General features: G+C 43.8%; 1 protein-coding gene across 1 annotated transcript in view; it reads right to left on the bottom strand.

The window, feature by feature from the left end:
* Positions 1-15,211, bottom strand: part of CTNNA3 (catenin alpha 3) — a 413,367-nt gene that overhangs the window by 21,235 nt on the left and 376,921 nt on the right. Inside the window, exon 16 of the mRNA XM_033066154.1 lies at positions 1,658-1,763. Coding sequence (XP_032922045.1) covers positions 1,658-1,763 — 106 coding nt within the window. The remainder of the gene's footprint in view (positions 1-1,657; positions 1,764-15,211) is intronic.

Raw genomic sequence — 15,211 nt, 5'->3', positions numbered from 1 at the left:
AGAGAACAGGGGAGGTGTGGAAACAGCGGGTGTCCTGTGCTGCCCTGGACCTGAAAGGCAGGAAGAAGCTTCAGGTGTGACCCTTGCACATTTGTGTTGTAGGGCCCTAGAGTGACCCAGCCAGCCTGGCAGGAAGCTGCAGGTGTGCTCAGGTGTGAGGAGGCTGCAGGTGTGATCAGGTGCCACGCAGCTCCCTCAGGCAGGCTGCTGAGTTACCCTGCTCCTGCTGAGCCATCTGCTGATCTAAAAATCCAACATCAATAAAGCATACCTGATAAATAACTCATAAGAGTTACCTGAAATAACTGTAAATATAAATAAAAATTGAATGCAAAACCGGAAATCACCTTGAAGCTGCACATCTGCAGAGGCCAGAACAGCCAGTGTTAGGGGTGGGGGGCAGAGAAGGACGGTACAGGACAAACATGGATTCAGTAACTCTGCAGAGGGTGGAGAACAAACCATTCTGGACCCAGGCAAGTCTGTCCTTACTAAGCTGGTGCTGACACCAAGCACCTGCCCAGAGCAGCCAAGCTCCGTGCCAGTGGCACTGTGCTGTGTTCCCAGCTCTGCTGGTGCAGCTCCCAGTGCTGCCAGGTAATTTAGCCTGGCCAGGCAGGAGAGGACAAGCCTGCAGCTCTGAGCTGATGCCTGCACATGTGGCCTGCTGTGCTGGCACAGATCTCACAGTGCCCACAGCAGCTGGCCCCGCACTCTGCTGGCTCAGTATGGGAAGGAAGGAGGCACACAAGGACCTCTCAGTGTGCCACCCTCTGCCAGTGAGCAGTGCACAGGCAGCCAGGCCAGCATGCCCAGGGCAGGTGAACCAAACTGGCCAAAGGCTGTTCCATACCAATCCATGGAGTCCTATGAGGGACTCACCTGGAAGGGGCTGATTGCTGCCAGAGACAGGCTGGGCATGGGGCAGCACAGGCTGGGGAGTTGTGCTGGGCATCTTCTTTTTCTCTGCTCTCAGTCCTTTCTTCCCCTCTCTTTCAGTATCGATACTAGTACTACTACTACTATTATATTTTAAATTATTAAACTTTTTATAACAACACATGAGGTTTCCTTCTTTTTTTCCAGTTCCAGGAAATAGGGGACTGAGCAGCTGGACTATACTCAGCTGCCAGCTGGGGTTAAACCAGGACAACAGCTTTATATACAACTATTTATATACCAACATATACCTTAATATGTTGTTGATAATAATTATATGCATGTTCATATTAAACCAAGACAACAGCTTTTTATACAACTATTTATACTAATATATACCTTAATATGTTGTTGCTGATAATTACATAAAGAGCAGCCATGACTGTGTATATATACATGTTCGTATGTACTGTATGTGTAAAATCTTGCGCTCATAGCTTAAGGAGCTCACAAACACACACAAATACACACTGTACAAATGCACGTGCAGATCAGTGTGTGCACCCAGACGTGTGTGATGGATGTACATATCCATTTCAGGATGTACATGAACAGAGCACTGATACAGAGAAGAGAATCTACACAAGGTTCAGACAGGACCTGTGTACCCAGTGGACCAGATGTGCTCTGAGTGTCACAGGCAGGGGTGCAGGCAGCGCCAGGGCTATGTGTGAGTGGCTGAGCAGGGACAGGTCCCTGCAGCACTCTGGTGACTCACCTGGTCAGCGATGAGCCGTGCCAGGACGTCCATGCGCGAGCCCGACTCCGAGATCATCTTGGCAGCATTGATGACATCGCATGTGTGCTTCAGTGGGCCTCTCCCCCTTCACAGAAACACACTCACCATAAACCATAGCCATGCAAACCAGCTGCACAACAACTCCATTAAACAAAGCAAGTGACAGTAATTAAACCCCCAATTGTTCTCATGTCCCACCAATTTGTATTGTTTGGCAGCAGTGGGATGCGGAAGTACCAGAAAGATGTCAGATTCTTCATATTGACAGAACAGCCCACACTAAATCCTGATTTTGAGAAATTTCTTGGGCAGTTTGCTATTCCTAGGGATATATGAAGTTCCTTTCTCTTCCATAAATTTTCCAGTAATATGTCTCAAGGAAGTTCAGCTCAGTGTATTCTGAGAGTCATTATGGCTGTCTGGCTATCAGAAAAATAGTGTGGTTGGTCTGGTTGGGATTTTTAGAATTGAGTTGGTGCACCCAAACACAAACAGAGATGTATGAACAGGGCTGCAAATCAGCTTACACATGCCACTCAGAACACAGATATGCCATATTGGAAAAATACTTCCCAAACAATTACAGAATTTCTTCAGAATTTCAGTCTAGGAAAACAGCCAAATTCTTGTGAACTGTCTTTTTCTGTATGCCCCCCTCCCAAGCCCAACAAGCTGCTTTAATTACAGGAGAATGTTTCTAAGAACTAAGAAGTAAAGTGTGAATACTTAAGACACAAGTAAGACCACCCTTCACATTTGTTTGAGCCTCAGCCTCTTAATACTGAAACACTTCACCTAAACTAAACTCACCTAAACTCACCACCTAATTGTACTTCATGCATGTATGAAGTGAACAATGCTGCTCTACTCAGCTTTGCCTTCCAACATCTTTGACAGGAATACTTCTAGTTTTACTATGTATTTAATTTCCAAAGGACCCAAATCAATTTACAAGTTCTGCACAAGACAGAGGAAGTAGACAACATGAAAAAAATTAATGCAATTCTTTGTTCAAATGAGAAGACCATTTTCCTCAAATGCGGCCAGTGGTGTCTCTGGAACCTGAGCCAACCACCTGTGTATGTTTTAGAGTGTCTGTGTTCCAGCCCGAGCACCGGAGAAAGAGTCAATAGACGTCTTTTGCTGTTTCCAGAGGTGGTTTATTTTATCTAATCTAAAAGGTCTTTCCCTGACTAGCTGAGGTCCTTCCAGCTAGTCAGCCCCAGGCACACTGCCTGCCCCTGGGATGGCATTATCTCTTTATACTAAAAACTACATAAACATTATTTACAATTATCTTCCAATACCTATCACTTATACTGTACAGTCTGGTTCTGCTCTAGACCAATCTAAAAGTGCCAACATCACCTAAAAGATGGATGCTAGGAAGAAGGAGAAAGAAGGACAGAACATGCCCAAGTTCCTCCATCTTGACCCCAGACCCTTATTATAAACAATCTTAAAAACCTACTTTTTCACCTTATAATAATTTAACTTACACTCTACTTATTTTTTGCTACTTGTAATTCTTCATGTAAGGGTGGTACTTTTTCCCAAGGAGAGAAATCCAAGGCACAGGGGTTTTGGGCACTGTACCAAGGCTCCTGAGCCCCCTGCCAGGGTCTCAAGCCACCCAGGGAACCCAAAGGGATGTCCTGGATTCCCACACTTAAAGTTGGTATGGTTTTATGTGTGAAGAGCATTCCAGTAAAAAAAACTCACTTAACCTAAAAATATTTTAGTATGGACCTGCACAAACACTGCAGTCAGGAAATGACAGTGATGGCAACACAACATGGCAGATATGTTTAATCTCTTCTTGATTAATCATACTGTTCAGCAATGAACTATTAGTCCTTGGGGGAAAGCATATTTACTAATTACAGTTCTTATTAACTCTGGAAGCCCACATTTGTAAGAACCTAGAATCCAGTATTTTACACATCACCTGCCCTATAGAAAGGCACCTTCTTGTTACAGCACACCTACTTGGCAGATTGATCAGTTTATAAAAGAATTATAGTATGGGTGGGGAATGAATTTGCAAATGCAATCCCCTGGATCTAGGATTAAGTACTTGAAACCTCACCCATAGCTTTCACTTGCCTTGCCAGGTCTTTCCCTTTGAGTCCTTAGTCCAGCCCAAATATTATGTGTTCCTGCTGACCCTTCCCTCCCTTCTGGGCCATGGGTTCATCGCTATTTGCACTGCAGCAGTTCCAAGGGCCAGCTTTGTCACAGGTCTGTAAGGATCCCATCACATCCTCTAGCTGCCCCCCAAACTACCAGCAGCCCAGCACCCTCCTGGCAAGGTCCAACCCAGGACCAGCCAAACAATACCCAGGATTGAAACAGCCAACAGAGGAGAGATGGCATCAGCAGCTCAAGCCATTTCTGCTTAGGAAATTCTTGTATCTGCAGCAGCTTTGCTGACATTTGAAGCTGGCTGAGTATTTTGAGGATAAAGTTCTCCAGTTAAACCAGAAATTTTCTTGTATCTTCAGAAATCTAGTAAGAATGAAACAGTTCCACCCAAAAGACTTACTTCAGACAAATGAAAATTAAGTATTACTTTTGACACCCTCATGGCCACCCTCAGAGCCACTAGAGGAGCACTCAGCAATGACTGTTCTGGAGACTTCTGCCCCACGTGCATCTACTGTAGTAAGTTCAAGTTCAGTTCAAGTTCTCCACTACAGCCCTTAAGAAACATGGGGTGTGATGCCTCTGAGCTGTCAGCCACAGCTCAGTCCTTAAATAAATGTCAAATATTTAGGAATGCCTCAGCCTTGTGTTAAAAAGTGCCAAAACCCCAGCACATTAATGTACAGGCACAAAGAAAGCTCCTTTGCTACACAGCCAAGAATTGTCTGTGCTCCTTGGTTTTACCTTTATGTAAAATCCAGTGTTGTACACAGGCAGAGATATTTTAAAAGCAAGGCCTTATAAAATGTGGTTTAGGCCCTGTTACACCAGCTGAGCTAGCAGCCAGCTTGTGACTTCCCATGTGAAAATGTCTTAAGAATGAAAGTCAGTGAACACAACAATCTATTCTGATAACAGAACCATTCACACCTGCAAAAACAAGAAATCTGTCCCATGAGAATCAGTGAAGAAATATGCAAAATGCCATTTACCAACCAATGAACTGAGTGGCAGTGCATTGTTATCCAGTTAGATCTAACACAGTGCCTTCTGATATTTCCTATAAATATGAGCTATGGGAATAAAGAATTGGCTTTTTCTGCATGAAGAAACCGAGTCCTGTGTGCTTATTACTGCAACCATCAAGAGCCTCTGACATAAGGCACAGGCTTAGTTGCCTTAGGGGATGGCATAATAAGCCATTAGTGTCAGTTCACGATGTTGGGAAATTTTGAGCACTTTGAAAAGAATACTTGGGAAAGTATACATCAGATCTGCTGAACCACTGGACAGATGGAAGAAACTGAGAGAACAACAAAAGAAACCCAAACAGGATGCTAGTTCAAGTGCAAACACTGAATTTGGACAGAGTCTCTGCAGCATTTCTGTACAGAGCTAGAGGGGCTGTTTGAGCAGACAGTCAGAGCAGCAGTCCCCAAGGCAGAGCTGCTGTGGGAATGGCAGAGCTGCTGTGGGAACAGCAGACAGCACACCAAGGTACACCCACAGGTCATATCCTACACAAAGCCTTCCTGTGCTTCCCCTGTTCTGGTAAGACTGCAGCTGCAGGTCTGTGAGGGGTTCCATGAAGGAAGCTTGGGCACAATGGAAGCTGTGCATGAAGGATGATTTCATGTCATAAACACAAGGAGAGGCAGAAAGGTCTGCAGCCACAACAGTCTGGAAGTCTAGAGCGGGGCACAGGAAGAACTGTGAGCAGGAGATGCTGTGGGACACTCCAGGGCTGTGCTGGCTGGAGAGGAGGTTGGGAGTTCACCTGGAGCAGCAGGCTCAGGGAGGGGTAGAGCAGAGCAGCCCTGCCAATGGACAGACCAGACAAGTGCCTGTGCTGAGCGTGCTCAGGGCTCTTCAGTCCTATTGTCTGAAATTCAGCAAAGGAGTTCCATGGGTTTTGGTGAATAACTACCAGCTTCAATGCATGCTGCCTTCTAATGGAACCAGTGTAGCTGTGCACTTTGTGAATTCCCACTTCTGATTTAGCACAAAACCAGCAGATGCAGAATGCCACTAACTCACATTAACTCCCTGAATCCAGATATTAAAGACACATAAAGTCTATTAAATCACCTAGGCTCTTTTCCCCAACCACTGCACAGCTTCCTACCAGTTTTATATGTACTTGCATTTTTCTCTGGCAAGTTGGAAGTATGAATAAACACTTTGCTTGAAAGGCAATGTTTCCCTGAGCTATCTCACTCTCTGGAATGCTTTTCCGGATATTTAGGTCTTTCTCTGAATCACTGTAAAGGCATCCCTTTCCTCTTACACACCTACTCCCTGATCCTTCTCCAACACATGCTGAAGCATCCCAAATTATGGTGGATAGTGCAGACCTGCATGCTATAGCTCGTGCACCTACCACTCTTCAAGAAACAAAAAAATCCTTTCCACCAAGTACCATATCCTGGTCAACAACATCACAAGACTTCTCCATTGTGGAGCTTCCCACCTTTTCCCCTAAAGAAATTCAGATTTCTCCTATGGAAACTGTGTAATAGTTAATTATTTTTTTTCCATGTCAGCTTTAACATTACTGGTTTTTTCCTGCTTCCAGTCTCCAAGGCCAAACTTCACCTCACACACTCATTTACTGAAGTTCGTCCCCAGTGATTTCACTGAGTTCATAACCTACAACAGTAGACTCTGGATTCATTGCATAGAGGATCTAATACATCTATTTTCCTCATACCTCATTGTTTCCAAGCACAGAACCTTACAGGTTGAACAAGCTGGTATTCAAGGCAATGAAAAACAAAGACAAGACATGAAGTACTTTATTTACAGGCAATTATATCTCCCCAATTGTGTAAGGTACAGCCATTACCTCACTCACAGAAAGATACTCCTACAAATAGTAACTGTCTTTTATAGATGCCTTGTGGTTAGTTAATTCAGGTGTCACCACACTCCAAGGTACCATTTGTACCTCCTGCAGCTCTTCTCCAAACACTCCCTGTGCTTCTCCTTCTTGCTGCCTCCCACTACTGCTCTGCAAAGCACTTTAGTACTGCCACGGTAGAAATCTGGATTCCAGGCTCACATTCTGATCTGAAGTTTGCTTTTTGTCTTATTAACCTGGTGACTGTGTGCAGTCCTGGGAGCAGGGATACATAAGGAAGCAGGATTCACACCTCACTCATTACAAATGCTCTAAACGTACTGAGTGAATCACTTTTTCCTACAGATCACTTTGCCTGTCCCTCCCAGATGAACAAGCAGTTTTAGATTAAATCTGTGAAAAGTTTGGTGTTCAAGGGGGAAGAATAATGTTTTTTAGAATCATAGCTATAAACAAAAATCCCTTTTATTACACCTAGCTACACATTTCTATCAGTTACAGCTACACAGACAGGAGGCAGCAGAGCTTCTCAGGAAATCCACAAGGGAAAAGGTAATTGGAGAATGCACAGGTGGATCCCAGAGCTGACCTCTGCCGGTTTGTTACAGCTGTAGACACAAGAGAAAGAAAGATTTTCATGTCCTGCATTTTCTGTGTACCCATTTGAAAATGACAAGAGAAGAACTCTGAACTGCAAAACTAAGTAACTGAATTAAAGCCAAATCCCTACCTGATATTAACAGGTGCAATGTAACATTATTCCTTAACAAAATTAATGTAAATGAAAAAAGAGAAAAGGCAGAGAAAAATCCATTAAAAGGCATGAAGTAAACAACCATAAACTCATTGTAATAAATAGTATTTTGTAGGCAGACATACCTTTTGTGAGTAAAGGAATTTAAGACTTACAAAAACACCTGGATTCCATGGACCCAAGAATGGGACAGTGGAGTTGTAGGCAATGTGAACAGAGCACATATATGCGTGTGTGTCTATATATATATGTGTGTACATATAGGTATCTGTCTATTGTGTAATTCTGGAAGTGAAAATAGGTTTAATACAGGAGTTTCTCTTCCTTCCCTCCTGCACTGGTACTACATGGGGTCTGCATCTCTCTCCAAGAGGAGTAAGGGAGAGGCAGTCCAAAAGCACCAGTTCTGTACAGCAGGAGTGGGATGACATACACAAACCCAACCTGACGATTTTGTAAAGGAGTGTTTGTAAATCTCTGCTGGGGTGACATCTTTCTTGCAAAAGCCAGCCCCTGACCCTAGTGCCCTTCCAAACCTCTTGGCAGCAAGGTCAGCAAAGCAGCTGCCCCAGCTGTCAGCTCCAAATGGTGTCTGCTGAGGGCAAATCAATCCTATCAATGTGTAATCAAACAAACAAGAAGCAGGCAGAATATAACAGACAGGAGTAACAGCCCACATGATTTTTCAGGCATAAATACTGTCCAACTAATGGAAAACAAGCTTTTTTGACTTCTGGAAAGATGAGAATCTGTAAATCTGATGTCTCTTCAGGCAGGGTTTGAAACCTTCTCCTGTTGTGTTTTCAGGATCTGCCTACACAATACATAGAAAATAGATGAAGTCATTGATAAGGAGATGCCAATCTTGGAAGAGCACACTCCAGGAGGGACTGGACATCAATGGTCACTGCCACAGTGGAGGGCAGAAGAGAAGCAACCTGGTTTCTCTGGGATCTGCCTCAGTGTTGGAGCTGCTAGTTCTTTATTCATGGCTTGAATAAAGAGAATGCTTATGTGGAAGAAGAAGGAACTAGGTTAGGAGGCCAGATTTGGAATTAAGAATTACCCGAGATAAGCAGAAAGAAAAAGTAGAGGCAATGAAAAAAAGGATACGTGCCCTCAGGGAGGAAAATCATACACAGAGATACACCTGGAGTCAGTCCCTACACAACAGGGGAGTGAGAGGCACTGAGTGAGTTTTAGTGGATCACAAATCCATCAGGAGTCAGCACTAGCATGCTGCAGAACAGGAGGCAATGGGAAAGAATACAGGGGAGAAATAAATGCTTCTGGTCTTCGTTACAGTAACAAGGTCGCCAGAAAGGTGCAAGACTTTGTTTGGGAAAGAGAAGACTGAGTGCCAACAGAATGGATTAGGTTTGGGTGTGCTTTTAAGCTTCCGCTTATTCCAGTGGAATAGGCACAGCTGTGGCACTCACACAGAACAAGGCCCAGCACCAGTAATATCCTGCCCGCTGCCAGGTCCTGTCCCACAGGCATCTGTCCTGTCCAAGTAGCCACCCTGCTCCTGGGAGCTGCACTTCCATAGTCTCCCCTTCCCCATGGCACAACTATAATGCCAACTCTGGATACAGAAATAGTTAAAAGTGAAAGCCATGGGATTAGTTAAAGGCTTTACACCTCTGTGGCAGTGAAATGGGAATTGAAAATTACTGCTATTTACAGCAATTCTTTTAGATCAATACAACTTTCCATCAGTCCTATGATTCTTTCTTTTTCTGCTCTACTATCTAGATACTATTTGTTGACCTCATATTGGCAGTTTTCTTATCTGGGTCATCCTTCTCTCTCAAGTCCCCTGTGCTTTCACCAACCCTACAAAATAAAGCCAAGCTCTTATTTAGAAGGCTTTGCTCTAGGAAGGATCCAGTAATTTATTTTTTTTGTTCTTACTTGCTGTATTGTGACCAAAATACAGCTACCTAAAATTTTCTCAGTACTTCACACAGTACAGAAACCGATTTTTCAAAGACTTTCAGTGACTATCAACTTCAATTCTGATGGCCATGTCCAAAATTCCTTGAATCTCATTAAACCCAGGATCACTAGTGGTCTCTGAGGAAAACCCGAGTGCTGTGGTAACTTCACAAAGCACCTGGCAGACCTGTGGTACGTCTGTAGCTCATCTCCAGTGCCACACGCATGTAGCAGGGATCTGTGGGCCCTGCCTCCCCATGCACCCCAGCTGCTTCCAAGAACATGGTCCCTGGTTCTCTGTCTGCTACAGCCCTCCGGTCCATCCTCACCCCTTCTGCTCTGACTTGTCCAAGCTCTTCCCAGAGCCAGCTACCTCTCACCTGGAACAGACAGCAGGACTGCACCATGACAGACAATGCCCTTCACCTGTAGCACGGCTTGGACAATGTATCTGAGGATATAGAAACACAGAAGGGACCTTTTCCTACCAATCCACGAGTTCTCTTCCTCACTGCTCAGATAAATGAAGTCCCAGTCCAGCTACTTGAACATGACAAGGAGAAACTTTGTTAGAGCAATTCAGGCACTGCGGACTTGGCTGCACAGTCAAAAGTGAGCATTGCAAAACAACTATCACTAGGAGTATTTCTGGTCCCCAGTTTTATAGAGCATAAAACCAGAAGGGAATTCCTGCTTCAGAATGTAGCCCCATATAGCAGAGAACTGCTTTACCATCCTGATCCTATCACTTGTGGAACTGAGGAATCCTGATATAGTTCAGAGGGAAAAATGCTGATATTACTTGAGTAGTTGCTGATAATAGCATTACCTATCAGGGATGCTTCACAATTTGGAACTGCCTCTTAAAATAATATGGAGGAGAACACAAAGCAGCAGTCAGGTGGGAACTGAGAAAAGTGTGTCAGGAGAGAAGCTGTACCTGCAGCCCGGCAGGCAGAACAGCAGCTGCAGTTCTGAATGTAAGTTGTTAAATCCCAATTCTGACAAAACTCATTCCAGCAACATCAGAAGGTGGGAAGCAAAGTATCAAAGGGGGATGTTTGTAGAGGTCTGACTCCAATGGACTGAATATTTATGTGTGCAGCAACCACACACAGCAGTGTGATGTTTACATGCGCTATTTATAGACATGGAAATCAAAGAATTGTGGCACCTTCCCACACTTACACTTGTGCATGCACACAGACCATCTTTCCCTTCACTTCTAGACCCGAAAGTCCAAATGTTTACGACATTTGCAGTTCTCTTGCAACCCTGATGAAATGTGTTAATGAAAATGTGCAATTTCTGTTCAATTGAACCCAGCTACAGGAGGTACATATATCAAATAAACAAACAGAACATCATAATTAAATAATTTTACCCATATATAAAGAATAACATTATCAAATTCTCATTGTGATCTAAAGAAGAAAAGCAAAGCTCATTGTTGTTGCTAAACTATTTAATAAGTGAATTTTACACTGAACTACAAAAAAACAATGTCAAAAGCCTGTAGTGATGAAAAAAGTGGAAAAAAAGGAAGCTGCTGTCTTGCAGCAGGTCCCAGCTGGGTATAAACTGGACTTTGATGATGCATCTTACCACAGACTGCAAGAGAATTCCAAACATCCAAGGGTGCCAAGTGTGTGCATAAATCAAAGTGTGGCATGTCTTGGGTTTTCAGCTCTGCAAGCACATATCAACACAGAATTACTTCTATGTTTGGTACTAGTTTGTTAAAAAGAGATTAAATTATAATTAAAGCAGTGGTTTGTACAAGGTAGTGCACCTGGATAAATCTGATTATGCCTTTTGTAGGCAGATGGCATTCATGAAGCTCAAGTTTAGTTCCAGAGGAAATGATTTACAGCTGTAGAAACTGGTTTCCCAAGTTTGCAATTTCCCAGGCACTTTTTCCTGTGCCACCAGAACCATCTCCCCCAGATTTCCTGTGATGTTTCTCACAGCCTTTCACAAACACCATTAGTGCAAAGTCAGGGAACACCACAACATATCAGGTGTTCTGCCATCTCAACTGTGTATGCTTCTCACCTCTTTTTACTCTCATTACCTCTCAGATGCTTCTCCATCTCCTTCTGCTTCCAGATCCAGCCTTTCAAAGGACACTCTCATTTCCAGTCACTGAGGTCAGCAGACCTTACCAGCCATGGACTTTAATTTGGCTGCCTGTCATTTTAATCACTATATTAGATACTCACAGTTAGTGTTTCAGTGACTGCAGGAAAAGTCTCTGCTATTGGCCTCATCAATCGCCTTCTGTTTTTTTCTGTCATGAACAGAAATTATCTGAAGATTTAACCTTTCTTGTACAGGAAACTATCCAGGAGCCTCACAGACTGTGTTTCAGGAATTCCTGGACTCTGTCTGTGAGCAGTAGCACTAAACCTGTATGCATACATTAGGCTGTGAGTGCACTCTGAGCTGGGCTGGCCAGGGAGGGGACAATGCAAGGACACCTCAAGGCTGCTCCTTGCCCAGCAGGCCAGGACTGCCCCGGTAGCCCTCGGTACTGCCAGCCTGGCAGGAGGGGCAGCCCTGGCTGGCACAGCAGGCACCCAGGTGTTTGGCTGTGTGCACGGTGTCTCCACTGACCAAGTGCAGCTGCACACCTGCACCCTCCCCAAGCACACAGGTGAGCTACAGCCAGGCAGCTCTATGGAATCCTTCTGCACAGAGCCCCACCTGCTGCCCACTCCCGTGGGCCACAGGCTGAACTTTCAACAGCAGTTAGAAGCTGCTCTAGAAAAATCATGTCTTAGGGGCCTGGAAGGAGAGGAAGTGTCACAGGAGGGGTACTAATGAAACAAAACAGGGGTGGGAACACTACAGAGCAAAAATAAAGCAATGCCTCTTAAGTAAGTCAATATTGCCTTCTAAAATCCTCTGGCTATGCTGTAACCTTAAAAAACTGAACCATTCTCCTTGCTTTTAAGAAAGTCTGTCTTTTCAGTTCTCCAATAACAACAAGGAATTGATTGTCCTGAAGATCACTATTAATGTCTTTTCTTTAAAAGAATCCAGCCACATCTACACCTAGACTACTTCCTTGTCCTTTCAGAGCATGCTCTGCTCAAAGCAAGGTCTGTTCAGCAACTTAAACTCACTGAATCCCAAAAGGTAGAGATAATGGCTTTATGACTGCTTTTTAGGGTATTTATTCCTCACTTATTTATGTCATTTTAAAAATTACATGAATGGCAGATGTTACCTTTTGAAATTTCCCATCAGAGCACAGACGGAACAGAGAAGCAAAACTGAGTTTCAGGAGTGTGGCCCATGCTGTTGAAGAACTTCTAAAGGATTTTTCTATTGTTCAACAGCTGACAAAGAAGACAGTAAACTGATTATCCAAAAATAAACATTGAAAACCCCAGACTCACAGTTGAGAGAGCTCTTTTTCATGAACTCCAGAGACACAAAAGGAGTGCCATGAACAAGAGCCACAGCAGGAGAGCTCTGGTTAAGTAACACAGGGTCACACTGCCAGCTGTTGGACACACCCAAACAGCTGAAACTGTGCATTTGCATGTGCTCTGTGACCAGGCTGTCTTTGTGCAGTTTACAGTTCTGATCTGTTTTTTCCCCTAATCCAACTAACCACAATCCCACTGATCATCTGACAGGAGAAACTGCAAATGGCGGTAGATGAATTATTTTCATTTTGCTCTCAGATGCCACAGCTCACATCATTAACCACCACATCTGTTTAGTCACAAGAGAATAACAAACCTTGTGGAGCAACTCTTGACACGGAGACCCCCTGCAAGTAAAGATCCTGGATCTACACTTCAGTACCAGCCAAGTAAACCGCAAACTCTGGGAAACCTGGCACAGGCACAGTGCTGGGAATGTGAACACAGCTGCTGACAGGCCTTTTAACACAACTAAGAGCTAAGAGCTGTATCAACAATGCAGTTTTAACTCTGAACCCTTCTTATCTCAAATTTTCTCATTCCCCTCCACCATATCTCTTCAACCATAGTAATTAAAAAAAAAACTCATCCAGATCTCAAAAACCACAAAACTGTCCAAAACGTTGTGCAGGTTGAATTACCTGGGGGGAAGGGGGTATTTCTGAGGCTCAAAGACTGCACACTGGTCATGTCTCCAGGCGTTCAATCACGAAAGCCCAAACCATTTAACCTTCCAATGGAGGTTACTGAACTGCCAGACTGCAGTCACTGGGAACACCTCTGCATGAACTGACAACAAAAAGTGTCTTCCCAAGTGAAGCAGAGGTCTGAGGCTCCTCTACCCGCAGGTGTTCAGAAGCAGCCATTTCAGGGCAAAACAAACTTGTGTTCCTAGATGGGGCAGCAAACTGGGAGAACTGGCCAAAGTGCTGACCAGCAGCAGTGGCACGGGTTGGAGGGAGGCCACGCTATGGCCCCATGTGTCCTGGGCACCTGGAGCTCTGCACTCCTTCCCCACTTCCCTGACATCCCTGGATGCTCAGCACTGACTCCCAGACGCTCCCTTCCCTCTCAGGGCAGCCCCTCCTGGTTGCAATACTGACCTGCAGGGATCCCAGGCCTCTCTTCCCCAGGCTTTTAAGCCATGGACCAGCCCAGGCTGTGGCCACCATGGCCAGCTCCTTCTGCTGTCACCTTGGGCTATTAACAACCCTATTTCCCAACACCGGTGCCCACACACTGCTCATTAACAGCTTCTCAAGGCCACTTGAAAGAACAAGTGCTATCATTATCATTTAACTACCCAGAACAAAGTCACAATAAAGGAAACAGACCTCAGAAAAACCCCCGGAAAAGCACAAGTTAATACTAAAGTGTGATTAAACTGCTACGGTTTTTGCTCAAAAAAGATGTATTTGGCCAAAGGGATATTGCATTATGGCAAAATTGTCTTTCAGAGTGCCCATCACGTATTTGGCAAAGAAAAAAAACCACATTTATAAGAGATCTTGTACCTACGATAAATGCTTTTTAAATTAGATGAAGTTTAGGATGTATAACACAGGAATGGAAGAATTTTTTGGAGTTAGGGAATCAATTTTATGGTAGTTAAACTACTGTACCTTATACTACTGCTTTATCTGCATTTATCTAATTTTCAAGTTTCATCTGCAGGAAACAATGGCAATTTCTGCCAGACTGGGACATTTCCCAAGGGGAGGCATGAAGCTGAGCCCTCTGCACACCTTTCATTATAAAGTCAGCAGCAACTGGAATTAAGGGGACTACTGAACCCAGAGAGGAACCAAACCAGGATCAACAGAACCACAATGCTGTCCCAAACCTGTAATGAATGATAGGCTGAAAGCTGGCAGTGGAAGACAGTAAAATTCACCTTTCAAAATCAGTTCATTCCACTAGCAGAGTCATATTTTGGAATTTCTCAGAAAACTGTCCTCACCTCATTGTTTTTTTTAAAAAACTCACTTTCAGTGTTGCAAACTGAAAATAATGGCATGATATATAATGTAATTAAAACATTTTGTAGTGAAAAAAGAACAAAGTACTCATAAAAAATGTACATTTTATGTTATATATGCACCTAGCACATCTGCTATGCCACTGGGACAGATGTTTATTAATATGGATATTGGATCATATTGCTAGACTGCTAATGGCTCAGTAATCAATCTTCTAAATACCACACAAGTTTCTGATTATATGCAGAACCAATTATCAAAATATTTCCCAAAAAATCCTGCCTTACTGCTCTGCCCATGAAAAGCACCATTTGGTGCAGTTTGGTTTCAGTGACAGGGTACAACAGTTACAGCATGTTGTGTTTATAATAAGTATGTTGTATGAAAGATTCAGAGACACTCCCTCTAATACAGGAACTT

The sequence above is a fragment of the Catharus ustulatus genome, chromosome 8, assembly GCF_009819885.2.
Source record: "Catharus ustulatus isolate bCatUst1 chromosome 8, bCatUst1.pri.v2, whole genome shotgun sequence".
Classification (NCBI taxonomy): Eukaryota; Metazoa; Chordata; class Aves; order Passeriformes; family Turdidae; genus Catharus; species Catharus ustulatus.
This window is presented reverse-complemented; position numbering and strand designations above follow the sequence as displayed.